Below are 18,393 nucleotides of genomic sequence, written 5' to 3'. Positions count from 1 at the left end.
TTCCATGATCTTGGAAAATTAAATATGGCCATCGCTACAAAATTATTTCATATTATCTCAAAAAATTTTTTTATCAAAATATGTGTATCAAATGAATGATCGACTTTGCATTTTTGCAATCTGGTATCGGTATCCGGTATCGATAAATGATTTCGGACATCATGGCATCATTTATTATGAAAACATTCCGAAAAAATAGGTAAGAAATATACATTTTCAAAAAGTTTTATTGTAGAGAAATATACTAGAAATATGCTGGCACTCAATGAATCCATTGAATCCATTAGTATAGAGTTTACTTCACTTCACTTCCTCAAACTAAATCCGCGAGCACATAAACTTTCAACGCTAACGCTACAAATATATTTTTTTTTTTCTGTAGAGCTATGTCCACCTGATTTCCGGTGCGAAGAATTAAGATAATGTGATATTTTTTTAATTGAAAATCAAAATAAAACAAAATACAAATATAATTGGAATTCATGTGCCAACATGTTCTCTGTTCTAAGTAATTCACTGATTCTAATGCCGTATCTAGACGTCGAATCAACTTATGACAATTGCATGTAACCATCATACCCTGCGTCATCCTTGGAATGAGTATTCAAAAAATTAAATTATACAAATTCTATATAATATATAATATATAATAATAATATATAATATATAATAATAATGTTTCCAAAGAAAAAATATGTATGAACTCATTTAAAGTTTATGAAAATTTTTCTAGAGATATAAAACATTAAGTTGAGCACATTTTTGATATGTGCTTCGTTTGGTAGTTGCCGCTTGTTTTGAGTTTAGTTTGAATATACTAACATCTGAACAACGCCAGCAAGTTTTTTAGATTTTCACATGGTTCAGTTAGAGGATGCATCGCGACAACACGTGTTTAATGTTTACCGGCTGGTATTTGCCAAAGAAAAAGGCATTTTGTCTGCTGATCGCTTAGTATAGATTAGCAGACAAAAACAATGAACTTTAGGTCTAGCTTGTAAGTTAGTTGGTTAGTAATTAGTAACGTACCATGAACAGATCAAGTCCCCTTCCATTCGACAGTCCATGAACTCATCATGCTCTTCGTCCATTCTACTGTCAACATTATCGTATGTAGAGGAGATGTGTCTAAAACGCGCCTGCCGGGCAATTTGATCAGCTTCATTTTCTCGTAAACCAGCAAGACTAGAAATGCGATGGTTATAGACAATCGTGCTAGTCAATGATAGAATCCTACCATCCATGTTTTACATTTGTAACATGCTTTGAAAACATTAAAAAAAATTCTTTCGAAGCGATTTTCGATGTAATTTTCTACATAATTTCCATAAGGTTTTTGTTGATTGAAACCGATTCAGAGGCGATAACATATTATTAACACATATTCACATATTCATATAGACAACTCTTTGTCGCTGATTTTATGCATTCAATCGTGGTCGTAGATAGCTCTCCGACGAAGCCCTCGAAGATCGTCCAAAATCAGTTACAGTGCAAAAAAACGTCGATGCTGTGCATGAACTCAAAATGCAAGATCGATGTGTGACTTATCGTAGGGTTAAGGCATTTCTAGGTGTTGGTATGAATTACATACAATCAAAATGGTATGATTATTTAATCGTTAAAATCTGTTCATGTTGGATTTCGAATAATTTGACAACTATTCAGAATATAGGATTGTGTAAATTGATCCATAAAATGCTTGTCTGGTATAACCTCTACACAGGTACATGCGCCGGAGACTACACAGCATTCGACTGTGTAGGTCTTTCGAAATGAACCTTATGTAAAACCCGTCTAATCAAATGGTCGCCGGTTTTTTCGAGATACTGATCATGCGGCAACTGTACCTTTAAAGAAATGTAGAAAGGTCAACTAGGAGTAGTATACAATTTGTTTGCCAGAAATCATGTAAACCATTGTATGGCAAGCTTTTCATGGAGGTCTATGGGTAGTACTTTTATGACGAAAACCCTGATATTTTGTTCACAGCTATGCATTTTTACCAGATCGGAAGTTCTCCAACGAATTGATGGGCAAAAACGACGTTAACCTCGCTGAGAACATCTCTTCAAGCCGTGTTGACATATAAATTTTGGTCGGGAGCTGGTAGTTTTTTTTTATTAAATCTGACATACACGGTAACTCAAGTTGAACTGAACCAATTTGTGCCGAATTTATATGAATATAATCTGCATGCATCTCTATATCGCATGGACCAATTAAAATTCATATATTTTTTTATTTGTTAAATATCATTCAAAGAGTAAAAGGACAGTTCTTCTAGACTTTAACTAAACTGTGCTTTATTATATTCGAACAATGTCCATTCCAATATTTTTCTTGCTTTGTTGGTGTTGTTGAATATATAGGTCGGACTCGATCATCCGGAGTATTGATTTTTTTTCGCTCCGGATAATCGAGTCAAAACATTTTTTTTTCTTTTTTTGTTTTTTTTGCATGTATTTTTCCTTTTTTGAAAACAAAAGAGGAATTTGATTATTGATTCATCCCCTTAAAGTCAGAGAACACATTTCTCACATGAAAAAAAAATAATTTATCCAGATTCTTTCAGGTAATAGACGATCATATTTGATGAATAAAATCCACCTACGCATATGATCGAATTTCAAAAATGACAGAGTTACAGAACTTTTTTTTTTGTTTCGGACTCTGTTGCTTCAAACTGGCTCTACATTAAAAAGTACGCTACAGAAGACGATTCTGATGCTTTCATTTGAAAGATAAGAAAATTTAGTACAGGATATAGTAGTGGAACAACTATATTAGTGAATTTTAATAACATTTTGGAAGCGAAACACTTAAAAGTTAATAATGTTTAATGTGTTATTATTAATTTTATCCTAAAAATTTATATTAAACTAGATTGTTTCTATCAATCAAAATGAAGTTCTTCAACCGCTCCACGATTTGTTCTTTGACGCACAACTTCTATCTTTCTTAATTTGGCTGCAATATCGATATAAACAATTCCTGGTGAAAATTCAAGTAAAATCTTCAAAAATCACGATTTTTACCCCACTGTACATGTAATAGCCACTTAAACTTCACCTTAAAGTTGAAAGGTTATATTTCTACATGAAATAAGCCATATTTGAAATATAAAAAAAAAAAAAATTTCCAAAATGAATATATTCGAGTCCAAAATTGTATATAATCGAAACACATATAATCGAGTCTGTATATAATCGAGTCCGACCTGTACTGTATTCTATTAGTCTAATCATTTCATTTGATACCAATATTGAGGGGATTGCAAAAAATACATAGTCTGCCATTTTGTGGCGGCGACCTTTTCGAATTTATCTTGTTCATAGTGTAGTGTATTCTCCAAATCAAGCTATTCAGCCATTTTTTTGCGGCGGGCAAATTGAATTTTTCAAGATCATGGAATACGCAATTTTATAATGACAGTAGAATAAAATGTATGTTCCAAATTTCAGATCAATCATTCAACAGGAACGGGGTAAATTTTCTATTAAATTTCCAAAAAACATTCAAACATACATAGAAACAGGTCAAGCTGAATGAAATCATTCAAAAAGTAATTAGTTGTTTGGAGACTGCGGCCATCTTTAAATTGTATTTTTCATTATCTGCTATGTTCTACTAATCGAGAACAATCTTTTGACACATTTTTGGTCATTTTTCATAAATAACTGTGTTCTACTAGCCAAGCCCTTTCATTTGATACCCATATTGATAGGGTTTTGAGAAAATGTGAAATCCGCCAGAATTATTATACGAAATTATTCAAAATTTCCGAAAATCAAAAAAAAATACTCCGGATAATCGAGTCTAAAACTCCGGATAATCGAGTCCGACCTGTATTGCCAAATTGTAAATAAGATGTAGTAAAATATCATTATTTTTAAATGAATGGCGTGGTAAAAGTGCGATTGGGTTACGCTACGTGGCAATAGGAAGATAAGATTTCGTACTAAATACCACCTTCAGATTATTTTATGGTTGCTTGACTCAGTATGGTTTCGACTCAAGCATGGAAAAAATACAAAACATCTTTCAGTTTAGCTTCGAATAACGCAAGAACGCAATCGATTTATGGTCCTAATACGGTAACACGCAGTCACGTGCAGTTTTGGTATCAATGATCCCATTAAAGCATTTTCATGAGGACTATACACACAATAAAAAAAAACTTAAGGAAGCACTTTAATACTGAAAAAGCACAATTACACACAGGTGCCATGAACCGAAATTTCATATGCGAAGCAATGCAATCAAATCGACCAATATCTGACTGAGAAGTGGAGCAAAAACAGTCACGGTTTTAAAGCATCAAGCTGGTACAAATTGTCAGGATTGACGATTTGAAAGAGTTTTCTGTGTATGTTGTGGGATTGGCAGAGAACCTTTTACTATAAGCTACGTTCCCACGACCAAATCCTTTTCTCGAACATGTCTGATTGATGTCGATGCACAAAGGGGATCATAGATGAAAAATTATGTTCCATAAGGTCAACGTCAGAGCACACACATCGATAGGGACACTCCAGAAGCTCCATCAGTGGTGGGCTCTCATACAATCATCTTATAATCCGAACCTTATGCCAACTGTGTCTGTCTTTGGCGAATTTTCTGGTGGAAAATCACATTATAGAGTAGAGGAACGAATAATTAACATTTTTTCGAGATCTGAACAAATAAATCTGAGAATATTTGAACTATTCATTATTGCATTATTTGCCCATTTATCTAGTAACAATCCGACCGTTTCAATTTAACGGTAGTTTAAAATTGATTTTTGCACGTTTTTTATGATATTTTTTTTTGAAATAGTGCAATAAGGAACAATATTTTTTGATTGATTAAGACGATAGAGAAAAGTATAAAGATTTTTCACACTAAATTTAGAATAAATCGGTCTAGTAGAACTTGAGTTATCATACACGCCAGTTTGAAATAAAAACTAGTTTGAAGAAAAATGCGTTTGAAGTTTTGTGTCAGGGCCGTACTTCTAATCTAGTACCGCGTCATTAAAATGGCTTTTAGTCGGTGAATAATGGAATTATCGGAAAACCCTTCCTAGGGTACATTCTTGAATATTTATTCTTCAGAAATATGAAGAAAAATAATTATGATTTTTTCAATCTCTAGACTAGAACACCCCCTTAACCCTCTACCGCCCAAGTGTTTTATTGATCTAAAAAAACCTACTCCACATTCAATGTCGAATTTCAGACTTTCAACATAAAATACTCCTAGCAGAAAGCTGCCAACATAAAAACAATGTGTATGTCTGATAGATGACAACATTCTAAAGACGTTCTAGTGGGGGTGAACATTAAAAATAATGTCTGAATAATATGAAAAGAGAATCCGCGAAGCCCGTCTAAAGGCGGGCTTGGGCTGTAGAGGGTTAAAAAGCTTACAGGAATCGACTTTCCCAGTATTTTGCCACCAAGAAAGTGGTTTACATAAGAAAGGCTTAATAGAATTATCTTCAATTGGTTCCGAGCAAATTGATTTATATTTTTGGCCTAAATCGCATCGAATCATTTTGACTATGTTGAATGATTCCTTCAATATTATGCAAAAATAATAGATACATTTTCACTACGGTATGAATAAACATATATAAAAACGATATACGCCAAACCATCACGACCCATCGACCTGATTGGGTCAACAATGTGTGGTTATCTTGAAATAGTACCCGGACTGAACCGACTGAAGCTCAACCCAAAGCGACAACCACAGCTTTTCTCGAGGGGCCCCACTTGAGATACTTACACAGAACCGTTACTTCGATGTCGGCGTGGACCGCCTCCCGGACTCCGTTGTCCGCCGTGCACTGATAGACCCCAGCGTGGTGCCGATCGACGTTATCCAGGACCAGCGTCGGGCTCTCGGACAGATGGGAAGCGCCCGCGAACGAATCCTGAGGAGAAGAAAAATAGAACACAAAACACCAACCGGTTAGCTGATAGCGAAAACAAATTGAATATCTACTGAAGCTGGGAGATGCTATTGTGGTTATACACTCCAGCCGGGGAATCGCAAACCAAAGAAATCACGAGGACCCACTCGACGGACGATTGAATCTCTGGTAAATGCGATTAAATGTTCGCACAGGGGAGAGAATTCCTCCGCCTCCGCTCAGGGAACTTATTTACTTTTCCCGATGAAGATTGATTGCTGAAACAAAACTGCTGGGCTCAGATCATTTCAAAGAGGAACAAATGTTTTTTTTTCAATACCCAGCATTCGATTTGTTGGTAGGGTGGCTTTTGTAATAGAAAAAAACGTTTTATTTGAGAAAATTAGCAGCAGCATGGCTCCGAATCCCCGTTCGTCAGTCTGTTAGACAAATAGAGTCGGGTGGGGTTGGAGTTGATACCAACCAAGTGTCTGGTGTGGATTTTCCGTATTTTGATTGGATTTCAGTGATACACCGAAGAGAACTCTCGGCAGTTCTGCGGAAAAATGTGAGGGCTCTTCTCAAGATGCGCTCTTTTGCTTGCTTTGTTCTTGTGATGTAACGCATCCTCCCCCGCACGGCAAGAGGAAGAATTTTCCGCTTCGAAAGTACGAATTGATATCATCAAAAGGAAAAGAAAGCCATTCAAGTTGGTACGTGTTCCATTGGGTTCCGACCCCCGGCGTTCTCCTTCCGAGCCAGGGTTACAATTTGTACTTTGTCTATCAGCAGAGCACAGGCATGAAAACAAGCTCAGGCATCCAGAGGACATTTGCCTGAGCGAAGATGATTCGCCTCCAAAGCAAGGATCCCATTTTATTCACATGTGTAATCGGTTGTGTTGCCATATGTAGTCACTCGGTAGTATCACAATAAGGATTTATGTTCCGGAAGATAAATGAGGCAGGGCTCTGCTGGGGGAAATATCCTTTATCGACGTTTTTGTTATTTATACTTTACTACCAAAGCAAATTGGGAGAATTGTTTTGAACGGATATATCTCTATCAGGACTAATTTGAGACAGGCAGCTCGCATGGATTCAAATTGATAGCCCTGCTCGAGTTCTGAGTTCTTTGACTAACTATATTTCCCAACAAATATTTAACACTAAATCGCTTTTTCTCAATGGAAGGGTAACAGCAATTAATATACTTCAGCGGAGCTTTTTTTGTTATGTAAAACACCGCTTTTCGCTAATGAATGGAGGAAACACGTTGAAAGCGGTGTTAAATTGCATAGTTTCATCGGAGCGCTCCTTCATCGCCTCCGTGAGTAATGTTTTCCAATGTTTACCGGAATTCGCTGAGCCACGCTGCTACACACGGCAGCTTCATTACAAACTTTTCCCTCGCATCGCACTCTCGAACGCCCTTTTTTTGCGCAGGCACCGAAGTGGTGGTACTTTTTATGCATAGCAACTTTTTTATGAAAACTTCTCTCCACTGCAACTCGGCTCCATCTGGGTGTGTGCTGTGTGCAATATACTCAGTCAGATCATAAAATCATAAAGCAACGAGACTGCTTTTCACCTGCTCTCCCCACCTGCTCCACAGCCACTGGACCGAGCTTATTACTTTTTTCGTTGTTGTCGTTTTGGTTGCAGCTGAACTCACTCACGGTTTACCTGTGGGCTTTTCAGCCCATTTTCCCGCCCCCCGGGATGGAAACCTGGAAGCCATTTGGCATAGATTTTATTTGCTCAAAGCAAATATGCAGTGGTCTCGGCTTTCAGCTAAAGGTAGCCGGATCTCGAAGTGTCCTTATCGTGGCACTGACAGTCCTGCTCCTGGATGGGTAGAGATAGAGAAGATAATGAAAGCAGTGTCCGATACGGGACAGTTCTGGCTAGCTGGGTGGACAGCAGCTGGTAGCTTAACGCTGTGAATGGGAAAATTTTAATTGCAATCCATGTAGTTAATTGTCACCTGTCATGTCTCTGACGAAGTTAGGGATGAAATGTGGCGATGGAATGGGAGACAGAAATTTAATATGTCCATTAGCAGTTATGGTTTGGATTTTTTTTTCGGTTTGTTATACATCAAAATCAATCAGAATTTATGATCTTAAATAGAACGAAGTATTATCAACAGTTACAGAGACTTGTGAGTATAAACATAGGTACTAGAAAAATAAACACCTAAAGTTTACCGTTTAGTCTCAAATTTTGAACACTCAAGCTTTGTTTGTAATTTAACAGTGTCTCATTACTCAAAATGGTACTTTACAACGAAACTTATTTGATACATTTTAGAATACTAGTTATTTGGATTTAATTTGATTTTTTTTCGATAATTTCTTCGGACCACCCTAAAATGAAAATGAACATCCTCATGAAAAAATAAAAAAACAGGCGAGGAGGAACAAAACTGCCACTTTTCACGAAAATCTGAGAACCACTTTATCGGTTTGACATAGATTGACTGTATAGCAGTTCCGATCAGACAAATACATCACGGAATTCTCTAAACGCTCTATAATTTGTTCTTCAACATCTAACTCCTATATTTTCTAATTGCGTTGCAATATAATTTTAAACAATTCCTAGAGAGCCTTCAACTAGAATCATCAAAAATCACGATTTTTACCTCATTGTACTTATAATAGCCAATTAATTTACACATTAAAGTTGAAACATTACATTTTTTCTTGAAATTAGTCTTGTTGTGGAACTTCTTCACAACCAGGTTCGATTTGGAAACACCTTTTATTAGCGTGGTAGCACTATCTATAAACTAAATGCATTTGTGTCAGTATATTTTTTACAATATGAAATATATAACCTCACTTGTAGTGTTGGGATTAACTGATTGATGTATCCAATTAAACTCTGCTATCGGTGTCGACTACTCGTGGTAAAAATCAAATTGAAGAAGAATTGTTGTTCATGTTGACAGTTCTTTACCCGTTGACATTTCGAGGCGGAACCCACTGCAAAAACCTTGCGTCACTATGCTGTACAGGAGGTTGCACTGGAAGGTTTGCCGTCGTCGACTCGAGGGGTGATTTGACGATAGCCTGTCACCGCATCAATCCCCGGCCCGTGAGACTGAGTGGGACCTTCATCCTCTTCGGTCTCACACTTTCCTATATCGATGACTGCAAGCTTCACGACTGGTCGTTGGAATATTCCGAACTTTATTTCTACCTGCGCCTGCCTTGCTACTCCGTCCTTACCATTTGTGACACCGATTATCCGGGTCAGAACCCAACTGTTTCGTTTCTTCTCGTCTGCCATGAATACTAAATCGCCTACCTCTATTAGCTTCGTGTCGCTGAACCACTTCGTGCGTCTCGCAATCGTCGGTAAATATTCACGGATCCAACGCTGCCAGAACCCATCGAGGATATTCTGTGCTAAATTCCAGTTACTACGAAGACACTCAGTTGCGTTAATCGGGTTTTTCGGCGGTTGCAGAATATCACTTGATCCACCTAGCAGAAAGTGGTTGGGAGTGAGGGCCTGTTGATTCGGATGGTCCAGAGGACGCCTCAAGAATTATAGTTTCGAACGTTTCATCGTTGGACAGTCTAGGTGCACAAGAGAACGATGCAAGTGCGGTTTTGACTGAACGCACCAGCCGTTCCCAAACCCCACCCATGTGGGGAGCCGCTGGTGGATTGAACATCCATTTCGTATTGGTATTCGTAAATGTGTCTGCGCAGTCTTGGTTGATTGCTGCGATCTGGGTCTGCAGCTCCTTAGCAGCGCCTTGAAAAATACCACCATTGTCTGTGTATAACTCGATAGGAGCTCCTCTTCTCGCAATGAATCGTCTGATGCACATCTTGCATGTTGATAGGCTATCTAACACTTCCATGTGTATGGCACGTGTAACGAGGCAGGTGAATACAGCAATCCAACGCTTCTGTTGGCTTCGTCCTACTTTAACATACAACCGACCGCAATAATCCAATCCAGTGTAAGTGAATCACCGGTCGGTGCCATGCCTGGAGTCTCGCTCGGGGGAGTGGGCTCATCTTGGGTTTACTGGGTTTCGCGTTACGCACCTTGCAACACTGACATCTAGATGTGATCTTCCGGACTAGATTTCTCAAACCGGGCACATAAACCTTCTGGCGGAGTTCGTTGACGACAGATTCTCGGTTTTGGTGATTGAATCGTCTGTGATAAAAATCTATGAAGAGATGGGTTATTGAATGGTTCGAAGCAAGTATTACAGGATACTTAGCTCCTATCGGCAGGTAGGAGGTGGCGCCGATACGACCATCCATTCGAATAACACCTTCTTCATGAAGGAATGCTGATAATTTATGAAACGGGCTCGATATCGGCACCACCCCCGAAGGCTTGGAATGATGATGTTTTTGCAACTCGGCGATCTCTACTGGAAAGGCTTCTCTTTGAACTATTTTCCACAGTTCGGTTTCCGACTTGGGTAGAAACTCTTGGGGTAGTAATACGCCCATATTCTGCTTACAGCGACTCGCGAATTTGTAAACGTATGCTAAAGTTCGTAATAGTCTCTCCCATTTAGAAAAACGACGTATATCAATTACTGCTTCTTGTGGATTCAATCGGTGGTGTCGCAACTCCTCTGCAGCTTCAGCACCTTTCCAAGTCTTATTCTTCTTCTTCTTATATGGCACTAACGTTCCTAGAGGAACTCCGCCGTCTCAACGTAGTATTACTTGCGTCATTTTCATTAGTACTTAGTTGAGATTTCTATGCCAAATAACACGCCTTGAATGCATTCTGAGTGGCAAGCTCTAGAATACGCGTGACCACAGTGCAAGTCAGAGGAAATTTCTTTGAAGAAAAATTTCCCCGACCAGAACGGGAATCGAACCCGAACCCCCGGCATGTTAGGTTTGACGCTAACCACTCGGCCACGGGAGCACCTTTCCAAGTCTACGGTGACCAAAATTCGTCCGTCCGTAGAAGAAATGTGGGGCTTTGGAACCATCTGCATTCCGGATCTAAGCGTGGGCCTTGTCCCCACTTAGTAGCTTCATCCGCTACGTTGTTTGATGATGAAACATATTTCCATTCGGTTGGATTGTTGGACTGTAGTGTTTCTCCATTTCGACAAGCTACGTATGGTCGGTATTTACGTGAGTCTGAGTGAATCCAATGGAGAACTGTTGTACTATCCGTCTAGAAAAACCGTTGTGAGATCGGCAGTTTATGACTTTGAACAATAGAATTTGTCAGACAAGCCCCCAACACGGCAGATTGTAGCTCTAGTCTTGGGATTGAAAGTGTCTTGATAGGGGCTAATTTCGATTTACTTCCTACTAAGGATAATTTCGGTTTTCCTGCCTCAATGTATCGGAGGTATCTAACGCAGGAAAATGCAGCCTTGCTGGCATCGACAAATGCGTGTAGTTGTATAGTTTGACATTTCTCCGCAATCGCTGTACCGAAATACGCCCTAGGAATTCTGACCTCACTCAGTTTGGAAAAGAGGCCAATCCATCGTTTCCAATCCTTATAGTTGTTGTCGTTCACCTGCTCATCCCAACCACAATCTGATCGCCAAAGGTTTTGAATAATTATTTTTCCATGTACTATAAACATCGCTAGGAATCCAAGGGGGTCGTACAGGCTCATAACGACACGTAATATCTGTCTTTTAGTAGGACGAACAGAACCGTCAAGAAGCCCTACTGGTAGTATCGGAATGGTGGACGTGAACTGATCGGATTGGGGTAACCAGCGCATTCCGAGCCGAGATTCAACTTGCTCATATCCTTCGGGTTTTCATTCTTTCTCCCCAATGTTATTCGGTTCTCCAAGCTTCCTTGTCACTTTCGAGGAATTAGACATGAAATTTCGTATTCGAATCCTGCTTGTCGATGCACGAACTTCACCTGTTCTATTAGTTGGATGACTTCTTCTTCCGTATCGCGACTGTCTAATAGGTTGTCCACATAGTGGCCATTCAATATAATTTCCACAGCTTCCGGAAACTTCTGTTGATGTTCCTTAGCGTTGAAGTATTTTATGTAGTTAGCGGAACATGGTGAGTAGGCCGATCCGAATGTTGCTGCACTCATAACAAATATTGTTGGTTCTCTTGAGGGATCCTCTCTATACAAAAAGAGTTGAGCCGGTTGATCTTCGGCGCGTATTTTAATCTGATGATACATTTCTTTAATATATCCAACGACAGCAATTCTGGCAGGGCGGAAACGGTACATGACATCCGGTAATGGCGTTAGAAGATCAGGGCCTTTGAGGATCAACGAATTGAATGAGATACCATAAGTTCGAGCCGCTCCCAAATTAATCGTAGTTTAATTGGTTTCTTCGGATTAACCACGAAACCAAGGGGTAGAAACCAAATCTTATCTTGATCAGCACACAGAAGATCGTCTGCCGTGGCGCATCTTGCATATCCCTTCTCCAAATAACAGGTTATCTAATCTCGAACTCGTGCTGCTAACTGAGGATTTTTGTTGATTTTACGTTCAAGGCTTTTGAGGCTATTTATTGCCATGGGATAACTATATGGAAAACATACTTTGTCTTGTTTCCAGAGAAGCCAAACCTCCTGGAATTCTACGCGTTGTTGAACTCAATATATTTCTCGCTCTCTTATCTTCATCGGATTCGACTAAGACAGTAAGTGATGTTACTCCCTGATTGTCTACTAAAAAGAATTGCTTGTCCAACTCATGTAAATCCTGATCCTTGGTCGAACGACTGACATGGAAAACTCTACGAAAAGAATCGTGGTGTACAAGAGAAGGTCCACCATAAAGATACCAACCCAATCTAGTCTTGGTTGCTACCCAATGAGGTACATATTGAGGTGGAGCAGTAGGCGAAGTATATCTGTATTGGCAAGCAAAATATCGTGTCGTAATTATTTGCATTCAATATGGAATGTATATGGTAGAAACAAAACAATGTTAAAAATACTCACGGTTACATGATAATTTGAGCCAAAATTTTTCATGAAATCATTCAACTGTTGGTTTTTTAACAGATGACAAATGTATTGTGGCTTATTTCGCTTATTTATGGGCATTTATGGGGCAAATCGTAAGATGTAAGGTCTCTGTGCACAAAGGAAAAGAAGAAGAACGAAGTGGAATATTTGCCTAGAGTATGAACAGTGGATCTCGCTGAGGCAAACTTTCATTCCTCGTGAGGACACCGACTGAACAAGATTGTTGCTGGGCGAGCTGGACGGTGAGAGATCGAAATCCGTTTCTCAAGGCAATGAGGGTGGAGAAGTAATATGATGGACAAAGTAAAGTTTTCCAAGAGCCTTTTTGAAGGTTAGAAACGAATGAACTGAAAAAGTCGAAGGTTTCTCTAATTCAACAAGCAGGGAAAGAAGGCACACTTTCAGTCTCATTATGTATTCAAAACAATGAATATCGCTTGTTCTTCCTTGTTTCGGATTAAGCTGTGGACGCGACCAAATTACTCACTTGCTGTTGTCTCTGGCATTGCAATCATTGCATCAAACTGGCGCCATTGCATTAGAGTTCTGAGTTACACAATTGTGTGGGGAATCATCAAGCTAGGCTATCGTCAGCTCAAAATAAAATAAATGTTCTGGAATTTTGTCAGTAATATGGTGGATGACGGTAGAAAAAATCTCTCCACAAAGGATGACAACTAAGCTAATCTAGACTGGCAAGATTAACAGAAAGGCCTTCTGTTGAGAAGAGCGCAAAACGGAGTCGCAGTCGTAATGATAAATGTAAACAAGGAGGGAAGATAGCGGGAGGGAAATATTCACGCTAGGGTATAAGTAATGAATCACTGCTGAGGCAAATATTCAGCGTTTTTCCAAGCAGTTAACATTGTTTGTTTTCTATCATCAATGCATTGAACTGACGCTATGGTGAAGTAGGTGTTAAGGTTGTGCACCAAAAAATTATTTGGGGAATACCAAGTTATTCATTAATTTATATTAAGTTATTAATTTATTTGGGCACGCGTGCCAGTCGCAAAGCTGCTTTCAACTAGTATTGCATTTTCGCTAATCTTGATCATAATGAAGCAGTGCTACTCTTTTCGAGGTTGTTGAGATTGTTTATTTCGTTTATTTAGTCACCAAGAAAGTAAATGTCGTTATGGAGTTTTGTATGCGATTTGATATCGTTTGCCAGTAGCTTTCTCCACTAAGGATAACAGCTGCGCTTATCTCGAGCAAAGAATAGTTCTGCGAGTACAAGAATGAATCATCAAACAATTATCGTCAAATGATTCTACAATAGAAAAAAAACATTTCAGAGCGACCAAACTGGTGGAATGGTTATTTCAAATTTTCGTTGCATTATAAAATAATATCCGCAGTTATGAACAAGCGACTTGAATTAAACCACAGCGTAGTTCTACGTTAACAATGCGGTCGTGTCTTGAATACAACCTCCTACAATTTTTTTTACGTGATTTCACAAATATTCACTGCACGCTATCACGTTAGCCTCATAATCAGCGAGAACTCTCAAAAAATGTACGTTTTTAATTGATAAATTACTTCCTGAAAATAGCATTTTCACATGGATGCGGTGAACAATCAAAGATAAACACAACGACTGACGTCACTATTTGAGAAATAGTTATGGCAGCGCATGCTATGTCGCTCGAAATTCTACCATTTTCATTACCTTTTTTCCAGGACATTGGTTGCTACCGGATGTCCCTGGGGTCCTTCCCGGATTTTCAGTGGAGTGGCTAAATATAAATGTTCAAGTCCGATCAGTATCTGTGGCCGTGCGTTATCATAATCCTGCAGCGGAAGACCGCAAAGGTATGGAAAAGATTGTACTAGCTCTCGCATGTTAACTGACTGTATGGGAAGCTCCAATTCCTCAACAGTTCTTGCGTTGACCAGGTTTATTTTTTTTATAAATTCGTTTATTTTTACAGGCTCAGTTACATAAGTTTAAAGGAGCCGAAATCTTAAATATATTTTTAAAACTATATATATATGAACAAATTTCTTAAATCTATGGTTAGTAATGTGGGAAACCGATTACTCGCGGTGGAGCTTAGAAGGGTGACATATTTTTCTCAGGAAAAGGATGGGTATAAGGTATAAGGAAATTATTACAATGTTGATAATCACACACACTCAATTCTTAAATCTACTCGTACATCTGTTGTGAATTTACATTTCATTCTCCTGTTTATAGCAAGCGGACCAATTACTCACAAAGGAAGAAATGGATGGTATAAGGATATAAGGATAATCACACACGAACATCGATAGATTTAAGGAAAACATATATTTGGGACATGTAATCAAGGTCTAACCGAGCCAACACATCTCTCACCGGCACATTGGGCTGCCTTCCTCTAGCCCGAAGGGAGTTCTCTAAATTCGATCTGGCAACAAGATACACCTCACACGACCAAACAACGTGTTCGATGTCGTGATAACCTCGGCCACAAACGCAGATATTGCTGCCGGCCAGATTGAAACGAAAGAGTAGCGCGTCTAACGAACAGTGATTGGACATGAGTCGGGAGAAGGTGCGAATAAAGTCCCGACTCAAGTCCAGACTTTTGAACCATGGTTTGAGGCTAACCTTAGGGATAATCGAGTGAAACCACCGGCCCAATTCATCTTCGTTCCATTTGCGTTGCCAGTTAGCGATGGTATTTTTACGGACTAAAGAGTAAAATTCATTGAAGGCGATTTGACGCTGATAAGTATCGCCTTCAATCGCACCTACCTTTGCTAATGAGTCAGCCCTCTCATTACCCGGAATTGAGCAATGAGAAGGGACCCACACAAAGGTAATGACATAACAGCGTCTGGTTAAAGCACTCAAAATTTCTCGTATTCTCTCAAGGAAGTACGGCGAGTGCTTTTCCGGCCTCACTGAACGGATAGCTTCGACAGAGCTAAGACTATCCGTTACAATGTAATAGTGTTCAACAGGTCGTGAGGCGACGCTGTCCAGCGCCCAGTGTATCGCTGCCAATTCAGCAATATACACTGAGCAAGGAAACTGAAGACTATGGGAGGTGCTGAAAATTTTGTTGAACACTCCAAATCCTGTGAACTCGTTTATAGTGGACCCATCAGTAAAGTACATATTATCACAATTGATACCCCCATACTTTGTATCGAAGATCGTTGGACCGATCCTCGATCGTTGATAATCTGAATATTCATGGATATCTTGCTTCATGGACCGATCAAAATGTACAGAGGAATTGATGTAGTCAGGAAAACAAACACGGTTGTGAATATACTTTTTGACCAGGTTGTATTGTTCTTTTTTTCTTATTTCGACCGGAAATTAGTAGAATCTTCCTCCTCGCGCGTTATGTTTCCTGTCCACCGCATATGTAACGGATCCAACTTCCCTTCCAATCCGAGCTGATTCGCTAGTGATTTTTCTATCATTGTGACCTCTGATGCTTCGTCTAACAATGCAAACGTATTAATCGACTTTGATTCTCCGTAAACGGTAACAGGAATGATTCTGTATAGTGTATTGCGACTAACGCCATAACAATTTTGTGGACTACTAGATTGTGATGTCGAATTGTATGGGGAATAATGAAGCAAAGGATGGTGACGGATACGACAACCCTCTACAGAACAATCTTTTGGCCTTCGACATGGCCAAGGTAAGTGGCATTTCAAACAGGATCAATATAAATTATGTAATCTAACGGTTTTCCATTTCTCATTAGGAGTAAATTTGGCGAACTTACCACAGGTCTCTACTTGATGACCGGGTCTATCGCAAGACAAACTCTCTTATTCGTTCTTTGACTGATCTCAGCAATACTTGACTCTCCGGTGCTGTGGTGGTGTACAAATCTTCTCGGATTTGACTCGTTGATTCGTTGTTTGCTTTCCTCAATTTTTGATTTTGTGTTCGTCCTCGGACAATAGACCGTAACTTTACTTGCCTTCCTCATAATTTCTGTCATGAACTCTCCGAAAACTTCCAGATTCGCTGAACCTACTGCTTCTTTGAAATCTACCCACTTTAACTTAATATCTGTAGGTAGTTTACCCACCAGCTCTTGAAGTAGGGAGGGATTGGACAAATGATCTACCATACCCGCTGCCACTAGATGATCGCAATAGCTTTGGACCACCATGCCGTAAACAATTAGAGTATCCAACCTACCTTCTTTCGGTGATGGTGAATTTCTTATTTTGGAGAGGAGTGCATAAATCAGCGTTTCGGTCTCCCGTACAACATTCTCAAAGTAGAAATAACGCGTGGCACTGCTTCAGTAGCAAAAGACCGCTCCTGACTGCTTCCAAAGCATCGCCTTTAATCCTCGTTGGAGGCGTATTAAATTCTCCGCATTTGAGTAACCACATTCTCTCGTACTTGTTTCGAAGCAACTGATAAAAACGGGCCATTCTTCCGGATTTCCCTTGAAAGTTGGCAAATCTTTCGACAATACCTGTCGAGCAGCTAATTGGGCATTTGATAACCCTTCCGATTGTGATTCTGTTTGCGGAGAACAAACTGTTCTAGCTGGTGGTTGAGCTCGTGAATCGTGTTCATGCATATTTGTGAATGTTTCAGCACCTGACCTCACTTGGGTATGGTATGATGTTTCTCCTGTCATCGGATTGGACCACGGATCGCACTGACGCACTTTTGATAAACCCGCTCTGCTGCTTTTTTTGAAGAATTATTTTTGGTGTTGTCATGACAGCTTTCAACCCCGGCCCGTTAACATCGCGCGGGGTCGAGTTCATCCATGGTTGACAATTAGATAACGTATCGTTTTCCTTCTGTAACACCTTCTTCGGAATGGTTCCGATTACTATTTTCTCACCGGATTGCTTCATCGGTGTGTTCATTTTGCCTATGTCGCATGCCGCGGTATTAACATCGCACGCATCGACCCACTGCTTGGCGCGTGCCGTTCCGTCTACACTTGCCGATTTTTCTCTACAGGATTCATCTAGTTCAGCATTGAGGATTCGATATGTCTCCTCCAGGTACAATCCTTCAAGCTTCTTCAGCTCTTCCGCACGTAGACGGGAACGTTCCAAGGCTTCTTGTTCCTGACGTTTATGATCCGCTCCTATACGCTCTGATTCTAAACGTTTTTGTTCCTCCAGACGCTTTAACTCCAAAGCGGTTTTTGCAGCACGGATTGAAGTCATCGTGCTTGCACGATAATATCGAGAAAAACGATCATTGCTATTCGGGATAGCAGAAATATTATCGTTATTCGATCCCCGATCGCATCTCGGGCAATTCCAACTGCGTTCAGCAATAGAATTATCGACATTCACACATCGGAAATGATGCCGTATGCTGCCATTGCCGCAAGTAACTATAACCTCATCGTCCGGTCGCATAATCATCCCTGCTCGGGCTTTTCGGTGGCACACCCGATGCGGGATCCATTCCTCGTAATTCCGGTTGGGATTCGATTCTCTTTCAATACAATTTATATAATGTTGTGAAACTCTCTCACAACCAGGTTCGATTTGAAAACACCTTTTAT

The 18,393-nt window shown here is 39.7% G+C and overlaps 1 protein-coding gene across 1 annotated transcript in view; it reads right to left on the bottom strand.

Moving 5' to 3' along the window:
- Positions 1-18,393, bottom strand: part of LOC129768226 (roundabout homolog 2) — a 331,824-nt gene that overhangs the window by 96,200 nt on the left and 217,231 nt on the right. Inside the window, exon 6 of the mRNA XM_055769718.1 lies at positions 5,776-5,923. Coding sequence (XP_055625693.1) covers positions 5,776-5,923 — 148 coding nt within the window. The remainder of the gene's footprint in view (positions 1-5,775; positions 5,924-18,393) is intronic.

This window comes from Toxorhynchites rutilus, chromosome 2 (assembly GCF_029784135.1).
Source record: "Toxorhynchites rutilus septentrionalis strain SRP chromosome 2, ASM2978413v1, whole genome shotgun sequence".
Classification (NCBI taxonomy): domain Eukaryota; kingdom Metazoa; phylum Arthropoda; class Insecta; order Diptera; family Culicidae; genus Toxorhynchites; species Toxorhynchites rutilus.
The sequence above is the reverse complement of the archived record's forward strand: the minus strand, read 5'-3'. Positions and strand labels throughout refer to the sequence as shown.